At 36.4% G+C, this 13,967-nt stretch overlaps 1 protein-coding gene across 3 annotated transcripts; it reads right to left on the bottom strand.

The window, feature by feature from the left end:
- Positions 1-572: 572 nt before the first annotated feature.
- Positions 573-12,593, bottom strand: LOC105212271 (NACHT and WD repeat domain-containing protein 2). Of its 3 annotated transcripts, XM_054225724.1 has the most exons (18): positions 11,663-12,387; positions 11,484-11,572; positions 10,513-10,833; positions 10,182-10,326; positions 9,814-10,039; positions 9,299-9,740; positions 8,470-8,670; positions 7,102-7,950; positions 6,534-6,926; positions 6,161-6,474; positions 5,988-6,091; positions 5,741-5,928; positions 5,129-5,664; positions 4,683-5,071; positions 4,418-4,617; positions 3,963-4,132; positions 3,790-3,900; positions 3,526-3,733 (listed from the first exon to the last, which is right to left on the bottom strand). In XM_054225724.1, the coding sequence occupies exons 1-18, from the start codon at positions 11,763-11,765 to the stop codon at positions 3,682-3,684; spliced, it is 4,833 nt and encodes a 1,610-aa protein (XP_054081699.1). In that variant the 5' UTR covers positions 11,766-12,387; the 3' UTR covers positions 3,526-3,681. The 3 variants fall into 3 exon arrangements, with proteins under 3 accessions (XP_011182449.2, XP_054081698.1, XP_054081699.1); XM_011184147.3 differs by having other exon boundaries at positions 573-3,900; XM_054225723.1 differs by lacking the exons at positions 11,484-11,572; positions 11,663-12,387 and adding an exon at positions 12,400-12,593 and having other exon boundaries at positions 573-3,900.
- Between the last annotated feature and the right edge of the window lie 1,374 nt (positions 12,594-13,967).

Raw genomic sequence — 13,967 nt, 5'->3', positions numbered from 1 at the left:
TTTTCTATAAAAAGTATATACATTTTGCAATTTATGAGTATTGTTTAGTTTACAAGGAACCGTTAAAAGGAAACTAACCCTAACCTTCAATTTACGCGTAAATTATGAGGTAAACAAAATTAAGCCTACTCGTAACTCCAAGCAAGCCAATCCAAAATGACTCCTATGAATAAAAAAATTAAAAACAAATTCTAAATTATTGGAAAATACTCTTCAGCAGCAAAACTGCATAAGCGTTGTTAAAACTAGTATTATAATTTTATATATATATTTTTTTTGTTTAAAACTCAAACTAAATTCATATTAAAAACTAATCATCCTTTGCTTAAAAACATAGCAATTTTTATTGTAAATATGTTATAGCGATTTCAGTCACCTTTTATAATCGTCCTGCGCTCTCTTACATCGTTCTACACTAATTTTAAGTCAAAATTTTGTTGAAAATTACTTTTAGTTCGCTAAAATTTAAAATGAAACGAAGAAAAAAACTATTTTTAATATATACATATATATTTCTTAGATATGTTTAATTGTTAAACTTATAAGCTACTAAGTTTCTATTTTAATATACATACCATACATACTTTCATGTTATGTTAACGTTTAATTTATTAATGTTCAACTCATTAAAAATATTTGAATATACTTATATACAAGAAAATATATCAAAAATTCGTTAATACAAGCATAACACACACACACACACACATACGCATACAAATAAATAACAAGTTAATACAATAAAATGAAGCGCTTAGTTGCCTTCACTTAATGTTACTAAAATATTTTTTTTATTTACAATTACACGTAAGCAGCTAGAAAATATCATTAACATATTTAAATATATTTGTTATTTGCCTCAGCACTTAATTTTCTTATTTTATTTTACTCTTTACATACTGAGTTTAGTTTTTAAACTTTTAATTCAACTCTTTTGAAATATGCTTCTTCAATCATTATTAACATTTTAAGTTAACCAATCGGAGAGCATATTTTTATATACATATATAAATGAAAAATAATGTTTAATTTCTTAACTATGCAAAACGTATGAACAATAAAAGCGATCACATGTTTTAAATAACAAAAAAAAATTCAATGTATTTATTCAATGTATTTATATTAGCAGGCAAGCAATAAAGTTATTTTCTGCATTTATGCATTTTCTAATTTGAATTTAAAGTTTGATTTTGATGTTACTACTATATTCGAAATTCCGTTTTGGCGATGGTTCTTAGTCTAATATGAATTCGATTCCAGTTCGGTTACGCAGATTCAACGGTTTTGAATATCAACCTGGGTCTGTTTTATACACCACCACAGCGGTTTGTCCATCCGCGATTATTAGTTGTAGTGAAGACTCAGCTAACGAAGAAAATATTTCGAGATGGGATTTCATAATTTTTTTGAATATTTCTATGATGAATAGCGTAGTCGAAATAACTGCAATTAATAAGTTTTTATATGGAATCTGATAGTTGTCGGAATCAAAATTCAAACTGTCAAAAAATTCTGGTTCGTATCATGAATTCTGATATTATTGGTTTGATGTTCGAATCAGAAATTTTATTGGCTTTAGGGGTCATGGAAACCAATTTTATCGGTTTAACTATCAGTGAGCTTCAGGGCTGACAGATTTGAGATATTTTGTTTGAATTTATTTTCATTTTATTTTCATATAATTATTATTAAAAGAGAGATACGCTAATTGATATAGTTATTGAATTTAATGAAAAAAATTAAACATTCTAAAAAGTTCACAAGATAGATAATTCAGATTAGATCATGGAAATATCTAACTTTTTACATAAATGTTAAACAATATACAGTGGAACTTCTCTAACTCCAATCGACTTCGAGTTATAGAATTTTCAATTAAACATACAAATTTTCAAGAAGCAGCAAAATATAGATTTATTTTAGGTCTACAACTTTGCTTCCGCCGTTTTTTTTGGAAATTTATTTTTTTTGTATAAAAACGGTTACAAATGTCGATAAGCCTCAGCCGCACTTTTCTTGGAATTAAAAAAGAAAAGCAAAATTTCACGCAAATGCCGAGAATTCGGCTCAAAAAGGGATGCAAATAGATCTCTACAATTATTTTGTTGGGTTAATGTTGACACAAATGTCCAAGATCGATATAAAATAAAATGGATTTAACCGACCAGTGCTTCACCCTAGAGATATCTATTGGAAAACGGAAGCAAAGTTGTAGACCTAATACACAGTTTTATTTATTTACTTCTCATACAGTTTTATATAAATACGTTAAAACATGTAATCTGTAATTTTGTTTGTTGCAGTTTACTATTGTTGGGCTCTTGTTCCAAGATTTATGCAATCCATATGTGTAATATCTTATATTTTGTTCGCCTCCATACGATATAGTGACTCTTTGAAAATACGGCCTCGATAGTAAAATTTTAAATTTCGAATTATGCCCTGGTCGAAATGTTCGATTTATGGAAGGAAATTTGTATGAAATTTGACTTCTATTGTCAATGCAAGAGTTCGAGTTATGGAGAACTTCGAGTTAGAGAAGTTTGAGTTATGGAAGGTAATTTGTCTGAAATTTAATTTATAAACGCTATTGCCAATTCAAAAGTTTGAGTTTTGGAGATCTTAGAGTTATAGAAGTTCGAGTTATAGAAGTTCCGCCATATCTGTACACTTAAATATGTACATTTTTACACAAACATGAATGCCTTTTGACTTCCCTTGATCTTAGAGACATTTACTGTAATTCCCTAAAAGTTTCCTTTTCTCATCAACGCTAATTTTATTGTCCACTAGAAATACTAAATCGGTCCACTAGAAATACTATTATAAAATGTAGAGCACTTGATGACTACCTATGATCATGTTAACGAAAAAAATAACTTTAGCTTACTGGGTTCGGTTCGAAAGGAACTGAATCACTCGATAAAATATGCCTATAAGAAATTGCATTGCGGTAACAGTCCTTGAAAAGACTTCCAAACCTTTCAAAACTATACCTTATTTCTATGAAATATCATTATTCAAGTTTGTTAGTAACTGAACCAACAATTAATATCATCGATGACATATATTTTGTACCATCGACTACAGCAACAAAAACGATTTTCAATACTCAACAATTATTATTTTTTTCTTCAATTAATAGCAAGCTTTTTATTGAATTAAATATTTATATTTTTCAACATTCTTTCCTGATAAATAATATCACTTCAGCTTTAACAAAAACCACTTTGTACGTTCTTTTCATATTGCCTAAAAAGCGTTTAAAGCAGCTAACGTTATATAATATTTTTGTATATGTGTATAAGTTTGTTCACCAATAATACTACGACGAAAGTCAAAACTCCGCCCACACCACCTTCAATAATTGCACACCACTATTCTCCAGCAGCAGTCTCCACTGGATTAACACCCTCATCCAGTTCACCCGCTTCATCGTCGACGCTTTGAGCATTTTTGTTACTTTTATCAAAACGCGATGAAATCGTCGCCACACGTATGGCGGCCTTAAAACCGACACGCGCCTTTTGTTTGGCCAATTTAGCTTTCCAATTTTCATCGCGCGACGGCAATTGTTTCAAATACTCGAACATTTCCTCCTTTTGTGGATCGACAATGGCTAGCACAGACATGCAGCCGTCCACAGTGCCCAAGACAATGCAGCGACCATCCTTGCTGCTCTTAATCGCTGTCAATTCGGCTTGTAAACGATAGTTGGCGATCATTTCTGTGTCTGAAGAACGGAAGACGCGTATAGTTTTGCGACCACTGTGATAATAGCAAACGTACTCATCGTTCTCGGTGAACAGACAAATTACTGAGAACACACCCTCGGCCACTTTAGGTATAAATGTCTTCACTGTGGTACCCTTACGTAGTTCGAGCATCTCGAGGCCACCTCTACAATCAGAAATGGTCAAAAGTATTTGTGTACATTTCTTCGTTGATGTATTACTTCCTACCTTGTGGGCGCATACAGTCCGCTTTTGCCGTCTTTCATTATAGAACCTCCCCATTTGGGTATGGAACGTACATGCTTCTTGCTTTTTATATCCATTATGCTACCCTTTTCGCTGCTGATAACAGCCACTTGATTTGCCTTGTGCGGCATTGGCACCAATGAAATCACCTCCTGGAAAGGAAATCGTAAATTTTTCGGGGTTAAGATGTATGAAAATACATATGTACATATATGGCGATAATGGTATCTGAGCGAACCACTGAATACATTTGATAACACAAAGCTCCTCATTAAACCCATTAGACCATATAAAATATTTCATGAGTTAAGAATCATTGGATTGACTATAAAAAATACGATATTTAAATTTATGAGGCTAATATAAGAAAGAAGTCGAGAATGTAGCCGATCGCAACGTTCGCGCAGTCTTTCAGCGGTCGCCAAATCTCAACTCACCTTAATTCCACAACCTTTTAGTAGAATTTTTGAAACAAACGTCCCGTTAGTAGCGCTGTAGACTGCCAAACAATCCTTGTTTGCCTTATCCACGGTACAAACGATCACATAAGCCGAATCAGCCGAGATGACCGATTGTCTAAATGGCAAACCGGGCACCATGCGTATGGGATACTCAAAGCGAAAGAGTATATTACCCTCTGTAATATAATGAAGCAGAGTTAAGATTATAAAAATGCTCACCATACTGCGTTCCAATACTTACCCGGCACCGAACGCACTGTCGTTATTGCTGTTAAACGATTAGTGTCCTCACCAGCTGCAGCAGCAGCCTCAGCCGCCGCTGCTGCGGCTTTGTTATTAATATTTAGACATGATACCGTTAATACTTTATAACCGTAATCCATAAGCGTTATTTGTTGAATGCCCGGTTGATCATCACGATAGATCACTTGTTCAGAGATACGATTCCATACCAGAAACTTGCCAGTCTCCGAAGAAATAATATAACGTCCATCGGGCGTGATTTCAGCATGTGTAACAATGGCGCCCAAAGGACTATCGGCCAGTTTGGCGAGCAGACGACCTGATCGCGTATCCCAAACACCAACACAGCTACGTGTAACCGTTACGCCCAAATCAACCTCGGACAAACTGTTCAAAGTTGAATACAATGAAGGAAAAACAAGTGGTTTCTACTTTCAAACTCACCTGATATTATCGATCTGCAGTTCATGACGGTCAATTACATGCACCTTCTCGAAAATATTATTTATATTCCATACTTTGACCGAACGATCTATGGATGATGTTACCAAATTATTCCAATTGCCGATAGTGAGTGCCTCCAGCTGGATAATGCGTCCGAAATGCGCGTCGAGCACCTTCGCCAGTTGACGTGTATGCAAACACCAGACGTAGAGATTCTTACGCACGCCCGCTACAGCATAATCCATTTTTGAGCTTACCATAATGGAATTGGATTGCATAATGCGTGTTGTAATGTTACGGACGCCGTGAGGTAGCGCGAAGTACATAGCATCCTCGCTGAGACGTTCACCATCTTTACCGAAGTCCCAAATAACAAAACCTTTACCAGCAGTACCGAGTAACATACGATCATCTTGATCCAAACGCAGCTGCAACAACATCTCTTTTACGTCATTCTCAAAACGTGGCAATTGGTCCTCGAGTATCCAGTTGATGGAGTTATCGGAGTCGCTTTCATCAAAACGAAAAACACTAACCTGGTGGGAGGGTGCGGAGGCGGAGTATAATTTGAGAAAACGCAAAATAAGTACTTTAATAAAATTTGCTACGCACCTGATAATTCTCTTCATTTGCGCATGCGAAAATCTTTGTGCGGTCCTTATTCATCACCAGAGCGCTATAAAGTAGTAAAGGTTCGGAAAAGAGTTCATTGCGACAGGAATCCAAGCGAAGACGTGTCTCGTTGATTGAACCGGACCAGAAAATTACATTGTAGTCGGTTGGACGTAGAAACTCCATACCTACGAGGATGATACAAGGAAATATAATAAGAATATATTTCGAAGACCAATAGACTTACTCAAAATCTCCCAATTGAGTACATCGCCTTGGATATCGTAAACACCAACCAAATTGCCACGCATGTCGAACTGAGCCCAACGCAACTTGCATGTTAAAAAAAGACTGCAATAAATGGAAAGGGGAATGTGTCACAAACTGTGAAACCATAGCGATCTCTACAATAAAGAGTACCTTTGATTTAATAAATACAGACCACTGACTGGCCCATCGTCAGCCTCGAATGGACTATCGATCACAACAAACTCGCTCGAGAGCATATTCAGCAATACGGTCTGATTGTTATTGGAATATGCTGCAGCCCATTTATTATCTGGACTCAAAACTAGTTGCTGCATGATACCCTCAATTCCGGGATTCACATCACGTGTAAGATCCGATGTTGAGAGATCAAAAGTTATGAAATGTGTTGAGATCGAAACCATATAACGAAGATCACTGGTAAGACAAAAAGCGAAAACGGCGAACTGATGACCCTCCAGTGAGTACTGCGAGTTAATAAAGGATATTTGAGAAGAAGAAAATAGGAGATACCAAAATTACTAACTTTTAATGGACCACCTGGCGTGTGTAGACAATGATTCACTGGTATGAGTGAGCAGTCCTTCGGTCCAGAGCGATCGCAGGCACGCAAAAGCATTTTTATATTGTTATTTCCACCGATTTCGGGCAACAAACGTCCTATCAACTGTGGCGCTAACATATTCGGATAGACTGCGAGGATAGCGCCGCCAAGACGCAGCGCATCGGCCACAAGCATCAGTTCACGTTTGGCTTCTTTATTATCTGTATTCGCCGAGGCGTCTTCAAAATCCGCCAGCACCGCTTGTAGCGGGCAGCTTGAGAGTTTGGCATGTAGCCAGTCGTAGTTGAAAAGTACATGTTCGAAAAGATCTTTAAAGCGACGCGAGCGCACAAAATGAAAAGGTAACTCGCCGAACTAGATATGAAGATATGTTATATAAAGTGGTTACATAAATAAGGACGTAGGCTTAGATATCTTTTGAGGGATCAAACAACTCTTTTTCGTTCCCTGTTTTCATCTTGAAAAATCTACGCTAGCTACTGATATTATATAGTAATTTGAAATCAGCTTAAACTAGATTTTTTTTTACCTTTCTCAAATTATAACGTTTCGAACTGCCATCCTTGCTAGTAAAGACCAACGGTTGTATGGGCACCTTTCGGTCTGCCGAACCCTCTTTCTCCGTCAATCCGAAACGATGTCGTTGTATTTCCGTATATCTGAAGGGTTTCGGCACACCACCACCCCAAATACCCAGATAATAATCAGCAATCATCGAATGAAAGTACATCGCCATATTCATGTTCTTGAAGTAGCGCTCCTTAGCAGTATCCCTGAATTGTCTATGATACCAGTTCATCACATTCACACCGTCCGCTTCACGTTCACTCAGATAATTCGGCAAATCGTTACGTATGCGCGTCCATAAAAGTGGCGGTATACGACGCACTGGTGGCATATGATATTGATACACATCGTCCAACACTTTATCATCCAACGAAATGAGATCTTCCAATTCGCTCTCGGACAAACCCGACTTAGCGGCGGTGATATAAGCCAATGCATGAAAGACCAAAATGCGACCATGCTGCTTCTCTATACGTTCGAATAGCATCATAATCGAATCCATAACGGTATTGGCGAGATGCGTTTCCTGCGGTTTGGTATAGCTACGCCAGCGACAAATCTCGGCAAAGACCAGCTTCACGAAGATCGGTAAGGAACATTTGCTTATGGCGTTCGCGACCAGACGCCATTGATAATTATTCAAATCACGACAAGCCGTCTTCATCCACATTTTTATAACGTTCATGGCAAGATCCTCACCCAACGCGGTGACCTCAATGAAATTCTCCTCGACATCGATCATTTTGCATAGCACGTGATACTCCTGTGAGACGGTCGGATTGGACTCCTCGTTGGCGCATGAAATAATGATCTATAGGTTTTGAGAGTGCGGTTCGGGTTTAAGGGAAAGAAAATTGAAAAGTAAAATAGTAATTAATTTTTTGGACTCTCTATTAGATGTGCGCGCTTACCATGCTTTAGTAAAGGAGAAATTTGCTTAAATAAAAGTGCTTTTAAAAATATAATTGGAAAAGAAGGAAGGTTTGAGATACATAAATACCCCATTTTGCTGTGTATGTACAAAATTTAGCAATTTTAAGTAAAAATATATTTTCCAGTTTTCTTTAGCAGCCCAGGTCAAGCAATTTGGAAAACTTATACAGTTAGAACCGATATCAAATGCGCATGCATTTCTAAACTACATACTAATAGATTTCTATATATATCATATCATTCATATAATAAATATAGTAAAATTCATGCAAATTAGTAAATAGTTTATAAAAAGAGAGAGAAGGAGAAAAAGTCACATGCAGTGGAGTTAAATGAAGCGATTTAAACGGGAGCGACATGTCGTTAGACTAGTCGACTTGTCAATGCTCCCACTCACCTTACAGTGTGGTGGCAAACGTGTCGGTATCCACGACACTTTATTCGAATCTTGTGTACCTGTCAGTTGATCAACGGAATCAAGATATAGAGTCAGCGGTTGGTTCGTGCTTGCATAAGTTAGTAATTGCTTAAAATGTGCCGTTAAAGGTACAAGATCGTCGGGTATATTCTCGAATGGTAGCATATAGTTGTAAGAGATCTGCATTAGAGTCATATTAGTAAGTATAGTTATAATATAGTCAAATATAGTATATGAAATATAACAATAACAAAATAGATGGATTATGTACATAAAAACCACTGACGAAGGCAGTAAACTAAGTCTTTGATGATTTGGATAATAAACAAAATCATGTTTGTCTTTCTGTTTCTTCTAATTTTTCGAATCGGTTTTCTATTTAAAGCACCTCTGAAATTTCTGTGTTTTCGGATCCGCAACCCCTGGTCCATGCTTCGGATAAATTTGTATATTCTATTTATAGCAGTATTTAACAATATCCGGAAGTCGACGAGTTTATAATTCTTAGTTGGATATAAATACCGGTTCGCTGTAGATACGTAGACGATTTGGAGCGAATTACATACTCCAAATAATTGTGAGGAATACTCTGAAGGGAACAGTTTTGGCTGGATACATATCTGTTGTGTTCCAATTGCTTTCATAGACTCGAATCTTGTGTAAACGGTTTCATAGTCAATCAAATTAATTGCTGGGTCGAAGATATGACTACTTATTAAATTTGTAGACTTACAAACTGCCCACGTATTACAATTTTAGTTCGTACATGATTAATATTTAAGCTTAGTTACAAAAATGTCCAACTCACCTGCTGACAAATCGAAATTAGCGTTGGTGTTAGCGCACTTGAATCGGGCGTAGTGCCGAGGAAGCGTATAACATTAATTGGTCGCTGACTAGCAAACCATTCACTAGCCACCAGCGAAGCGCTCTTTGCAAGCATCGATGTCTTACCACAACCTCCTTCGCCATAAAGGACAAGTGGTTTATCTGAATCCCCCAGCATATAGCGCTTGATATGTTCTAAATTATCTTCACGCCCATAAAATACCTTTACCGAATTATTACAAGCGTGCAAATGCTGTAGGATTTCAGTCACTATCTGCCCCTGTGCACTGGAGTCTTCTTTGCGCATGGCGCGATCCACCAATTTCACGATATTCTTATAGAAATGCGATATGAAATGATTGAGATATTCCTCGTGCGTTTCGATATCCAAACCCTCACGTCCGATCCATTCGACTGTGTATCTTAATTGTGGAAAGTAAAATAATATATAAATTAAGTAAGAGGAACCTTAGTCCTTCTTAATTTGGAACCTACTTCTGCATATTGCTCGATTCAATCTTGTTCGGTAGGCGTACATCACGCAAATCGCCCAGCAATTTAGCCGATTCTGTGTCCAAACTGCGATTTATTATATCCACGAAGAGTGAAGCCTTCTTGAGATTTTGCAAATTTATATTATTGATGTAGCGCACATAGGCCAGACAATGATTTTTCGTATTCTTCACATTCAATATACCATTAATGACTTCGCGCTCAGTAACTAGTTATCGCGTTATATGGGCCCATTGAAGGGATAATGATGGAAATTAAATGTTTATTTAGGAGTTATTAAGAATAATCATAGAAATAGTATTTTTAATGATCTATCGTTGGAAGCTCTATAAAAGAACCTTCGCGCTTACCTGACATGAAATAGTTATGCACACATTCCTTATCCATTTTTTCGCTAGCACCCAAAGAGGCGGCAGCTTTTCGTAAAAGTTTTTGCATTTTATTAAGCGTATCCCACCAGACGGCTTGGTCCTCGGCTTGTAGTTTGGGAACACGCTATAGAAAGTGAGTGAATTCATGAAATCAATAACTATAGCTAATAAATCAGTGTTCTATTGAATTAAGGTTTACACAAATCTTTTACAAATCATTGTAATAGTAGAATTTAAAAATTGCTGAAATCAGTGCCTTACATAATCATTAAATAAACATTGAATGAAAGTAAAGGAATTCAATTCTCACCTTGTTATTAAAATTAATCAAAATCGATGAGATGGGTTGCAGTACCGACATCGGTGGCACTGCATTACTATCCTTTTTGTACCACAGATCAAGCAAGGCGCGATCTACACCCATCGATGTCAGCTCCTCGCAGATTAGTTGCAATTCTGAGGAGACTATATATGTCGGTATGGGCCGGTAACCATATTTCTGTCCCAAAAACACAATGAAATTTGGACCCATCGAAAGACGTTGGCAATTTTGAATCTCGCGCATACACAATTCCGTGGTCATGTGATCATCAGTAGCTTCGTCGCGAACACCCCAACGCATATCGACTACCTGTAACGTAATTTTATTGATTAACATATATACTATAATGAAAACCATGTCTCTCGTCTCTATGATGTTATAGTCTGTAACAAAATATTCTCAATTTGTTTGAAATTCAGCTTAGCAAAAACGGGCATGTAAAATATGTGTGTTACTGTGGATTGATTATAAATAAGTAATTTGTTATATAATCCAAGATGTGACTAAGAAGCATGGGTGGACCTAAACGCTTGGGATTATTGGATAGACTTGAGGTCTTCACCTGTAACTGGTTGAGACGGAGGAATGAATGTGCTTGACAACATCCTATACTATTTACAGGATACTAACTACAATATGGTATAGGATCGGAAGTGAAATCTGATATTCTTGAAAGGCAATTCTGATTAAGCAAATATAGTCGGTTACGTCCTTTGAATTATTTTCGCAATCGCACATAAATTAAATTGCTAAGCATTGTCTGAATTCTCATCTGAATCTCATCTAGTTAGCGAGATCTTTGAAATCCTAAATAGTCCTGTGTCTTTATAGAGCTTTAGATTAGGCTATAAACCTCGTAGTCAACACATATGCCGTATTTGCGGTTGATTTTTTTGAAATTACATTATATTATTTTTTATTTTCTGTGTTTTAAATAATTCTGCACATAATATGCTCACCTGAAACTCGAGTCCATGTTTTTCGCGACAATAATCCTTAATACGTGGATAGCACTTCGCCATCAACGTATTACGCTCCATAGTGGTATCTAAACACAGTGAAAATTTCAAGGTCAACAAGTAAATTTCGCAAACTTATGCAATCAATCTCCCCGAAAATTAAAAAAAAGCCCACACACCTGTGAAAGTGGAGCTGGTGAAAATGCGCACAATTTTTGAACTAACTGGCGGCAGGGACTCCAGAGAACCCGCGAAAATCGAGTCAATCGTACGATCATCCATGTTGAGGCATGGAAATTTTCAATTTCTTAACTTGTTTCAATATTTTTTCTTTACTTTAAAGCATTTTAGAGCCTGTAACTAAAAAAATTGAGAACGCGTCTTATTTTTAACTTGCTTTCCGACCACTTTTGCTGAAACTCAATACGCGACTGCGATGAAAATTTGTGCATAAAAACATTAAATCCGCATTGACAGCCCAATAAATTGGCCGAAAATATCACAAATAGACTTTTGTTGTTTGATCGATAACGCTTTTTTAAGGCAACAGTCAATCACTACCGCGCAGTGGTGCAGGCGGGATGTGTCGAGCCATACAGCTAGGTTAATGTGGCAGCGGGAGGAAAGAGTTTGCGGGACGTAGATGCGAATGTGGCAGGACCGTCAAGACTTGTATGTGCATACATAATTGGTTTTAAATGGCACTCGCGGTTCCATTAAAGGATTTGTGCCGTTTCTAAGACCCATATTTACATATCAACAAATTATTGCCACTAAAGTGGTGGCATGCAACATCACTTATGTTTGCTGTTAATTTCATAAATTATGCTATTACATTTGTGTGAACTAAATAAATATATCCGAGGGGGACTCTATTTGCATATAAGCATAAAATGTGTGTTACTGTTTAACTTACCTTTAACGGCATTGCGCTGTCATTAATTTAATGCTCGTGTTCCAAATAATTTATGAACTCCATTAGACTGTTTATAACTTGGTCATATGGTTACACGTGTAAATATATAAAAATGTATATTTTATGACGCTCTTCCCATGGCATATTTATTTTTGGATTTCACTACACTCTGTAAAGGACCTGTTGCTTTTCGCCAATAAACGTGTACAAATATATACTGTTTATCAACAATAACAGCAACAGGTGTGTGCTAAGTCTTTCCCTGTGCCTTCATGTACATATATACGAGTATACATATGTATTTGTTCGCCTTCCGTAGCACGTGACCTTTGTGGGCGTTTCTTACTTACGCTCCATTGTCCTTGCGTGTTTGTGGTTGCTTTTGTGTTGCGTTGCACCTTTGATTGTTTCGCAAATTGGTTTTGTTGTTGTTTGTAATTTTCATTGTTATTTCAACGTACGGTGGCATTTGATTGACGCTCAATTTTCAATCATTCAGTTGTAGGCAAGAAGGTAGGTCAGATAAGTTGTGGAAAAATGTTTATGAAAGATTTTGGTTTTACGTCTAAAAATGATAACACATGTCAAGATCACTTTACCACAAACTAATTCTGCCAGTTTTCATATATACAAGAGACGATCACCGTGCTTTATATGAATTTTATATTAGATGCGAAAGGCAATATCCTTTACTATATAAATCCATGAAGGTGCCGATTATATGGACTCGTCTCTCTTGAGGAACGATATATTGCTATCGTTGCTTTGGTGAAAATAGGCTGTGGTGGTGTGGTGAAAATAAACTGCAAACAAGTGGTTTCTTGGATTGTTCTAAAAGTTGATTCTATGCTATATCACCCTTTTCGAAGCAATAAATGTCGTCCATTTTACCTTGTGTGATGTTTATAACTCAACTCCTTGGAGTGTTCCCATTTAAACTCCTACTTCTTTAATGTTGAATGGTGTGGTCAATATGGAGAAATGGCATTCAGTTGAAATGGTGAGAGTTTAACATTTTCAAACATTTTTATAATCCATTGTTGGTCGAGCTTTTGTTTTCCTCTGCTAGATTTCATCTAGCCTCACTTGTCGAGCTGTCCTCGCACCACACATACATTTATGTACTCATGCATATATAAATAACCATCGTAATACATCCATCCGTCATTCATGACTTCGATATGACTTTCGCGAAATAAGTTTGAATGGCAATAAGAAATTTTCAAAGTCAGCTTGTCGTAAGTGAAAGTTTTGCAATTCTTCGCTCTTCACTTTCAAAGTACATGTATAAAAAGTGAGTACGTGCTGTTTTTTTCTTTTTGTAAACTTATATGGTGATGGTTATGTGTATATAAGTCCTTCATTGTGGAAGTACACTTGCAAAGTTTCCAGGTAAAAGTTACGTCAACGTTGTTGCTTACTTCTCAACTGGGCGCAAGCTGTAGGGTAGGCTTACTTATAAAAGCCATATACCTAAATAACGAGCTTACGAAAATACTGATTCATTATCAGGATAAGTTGATATTAAAAAAGTCATTTTAAATTTTTACTTTAAACTATTTTTAATT

The sequence above is a fragment of the Zeugodacus cucurbitae genome, chromosome 2 (assembly GCF_028554725.1).
Source record: "Zeugodacus cucurbitae isolate PBARC_wt_2022May chromosome 2, idZeuCucr1.2, whole genome shotgun sequence".
Taxonomy (NCBI): Eukaryota; Metazoa; Arthropoda; class Insecta; order Diptera; family Tephritidae; genus Zeugodacus; species Zeugodacus cucurbitae.
This window is presented reverse-complemented; position numbering and strand designations above follow the sequence as displayed.

Coding starts and splice junctions, on each gene's coding strand:
- LOC105212271 (XM_011184147.3), bottom strand. CDS start 11,765: ATGGATGATCGTACGATTGACTCGATTTTCGCGGGTTCTCTGGAGTCC. Junction 11,573..11,662: donor CACCAGCTCCACTTTCACAG/GTGTGTGGGCTT, acceptor CACTGTGTTTAG/ATACCACTATGGAGCGTAAT. Junction 6,927..7,101: donor AACGTTATAATTTGAGAAAG/GTAAAAAAAAAT, acceptor CTTCATATCTAG/TTCGGCGAGTTACCTTTTCA.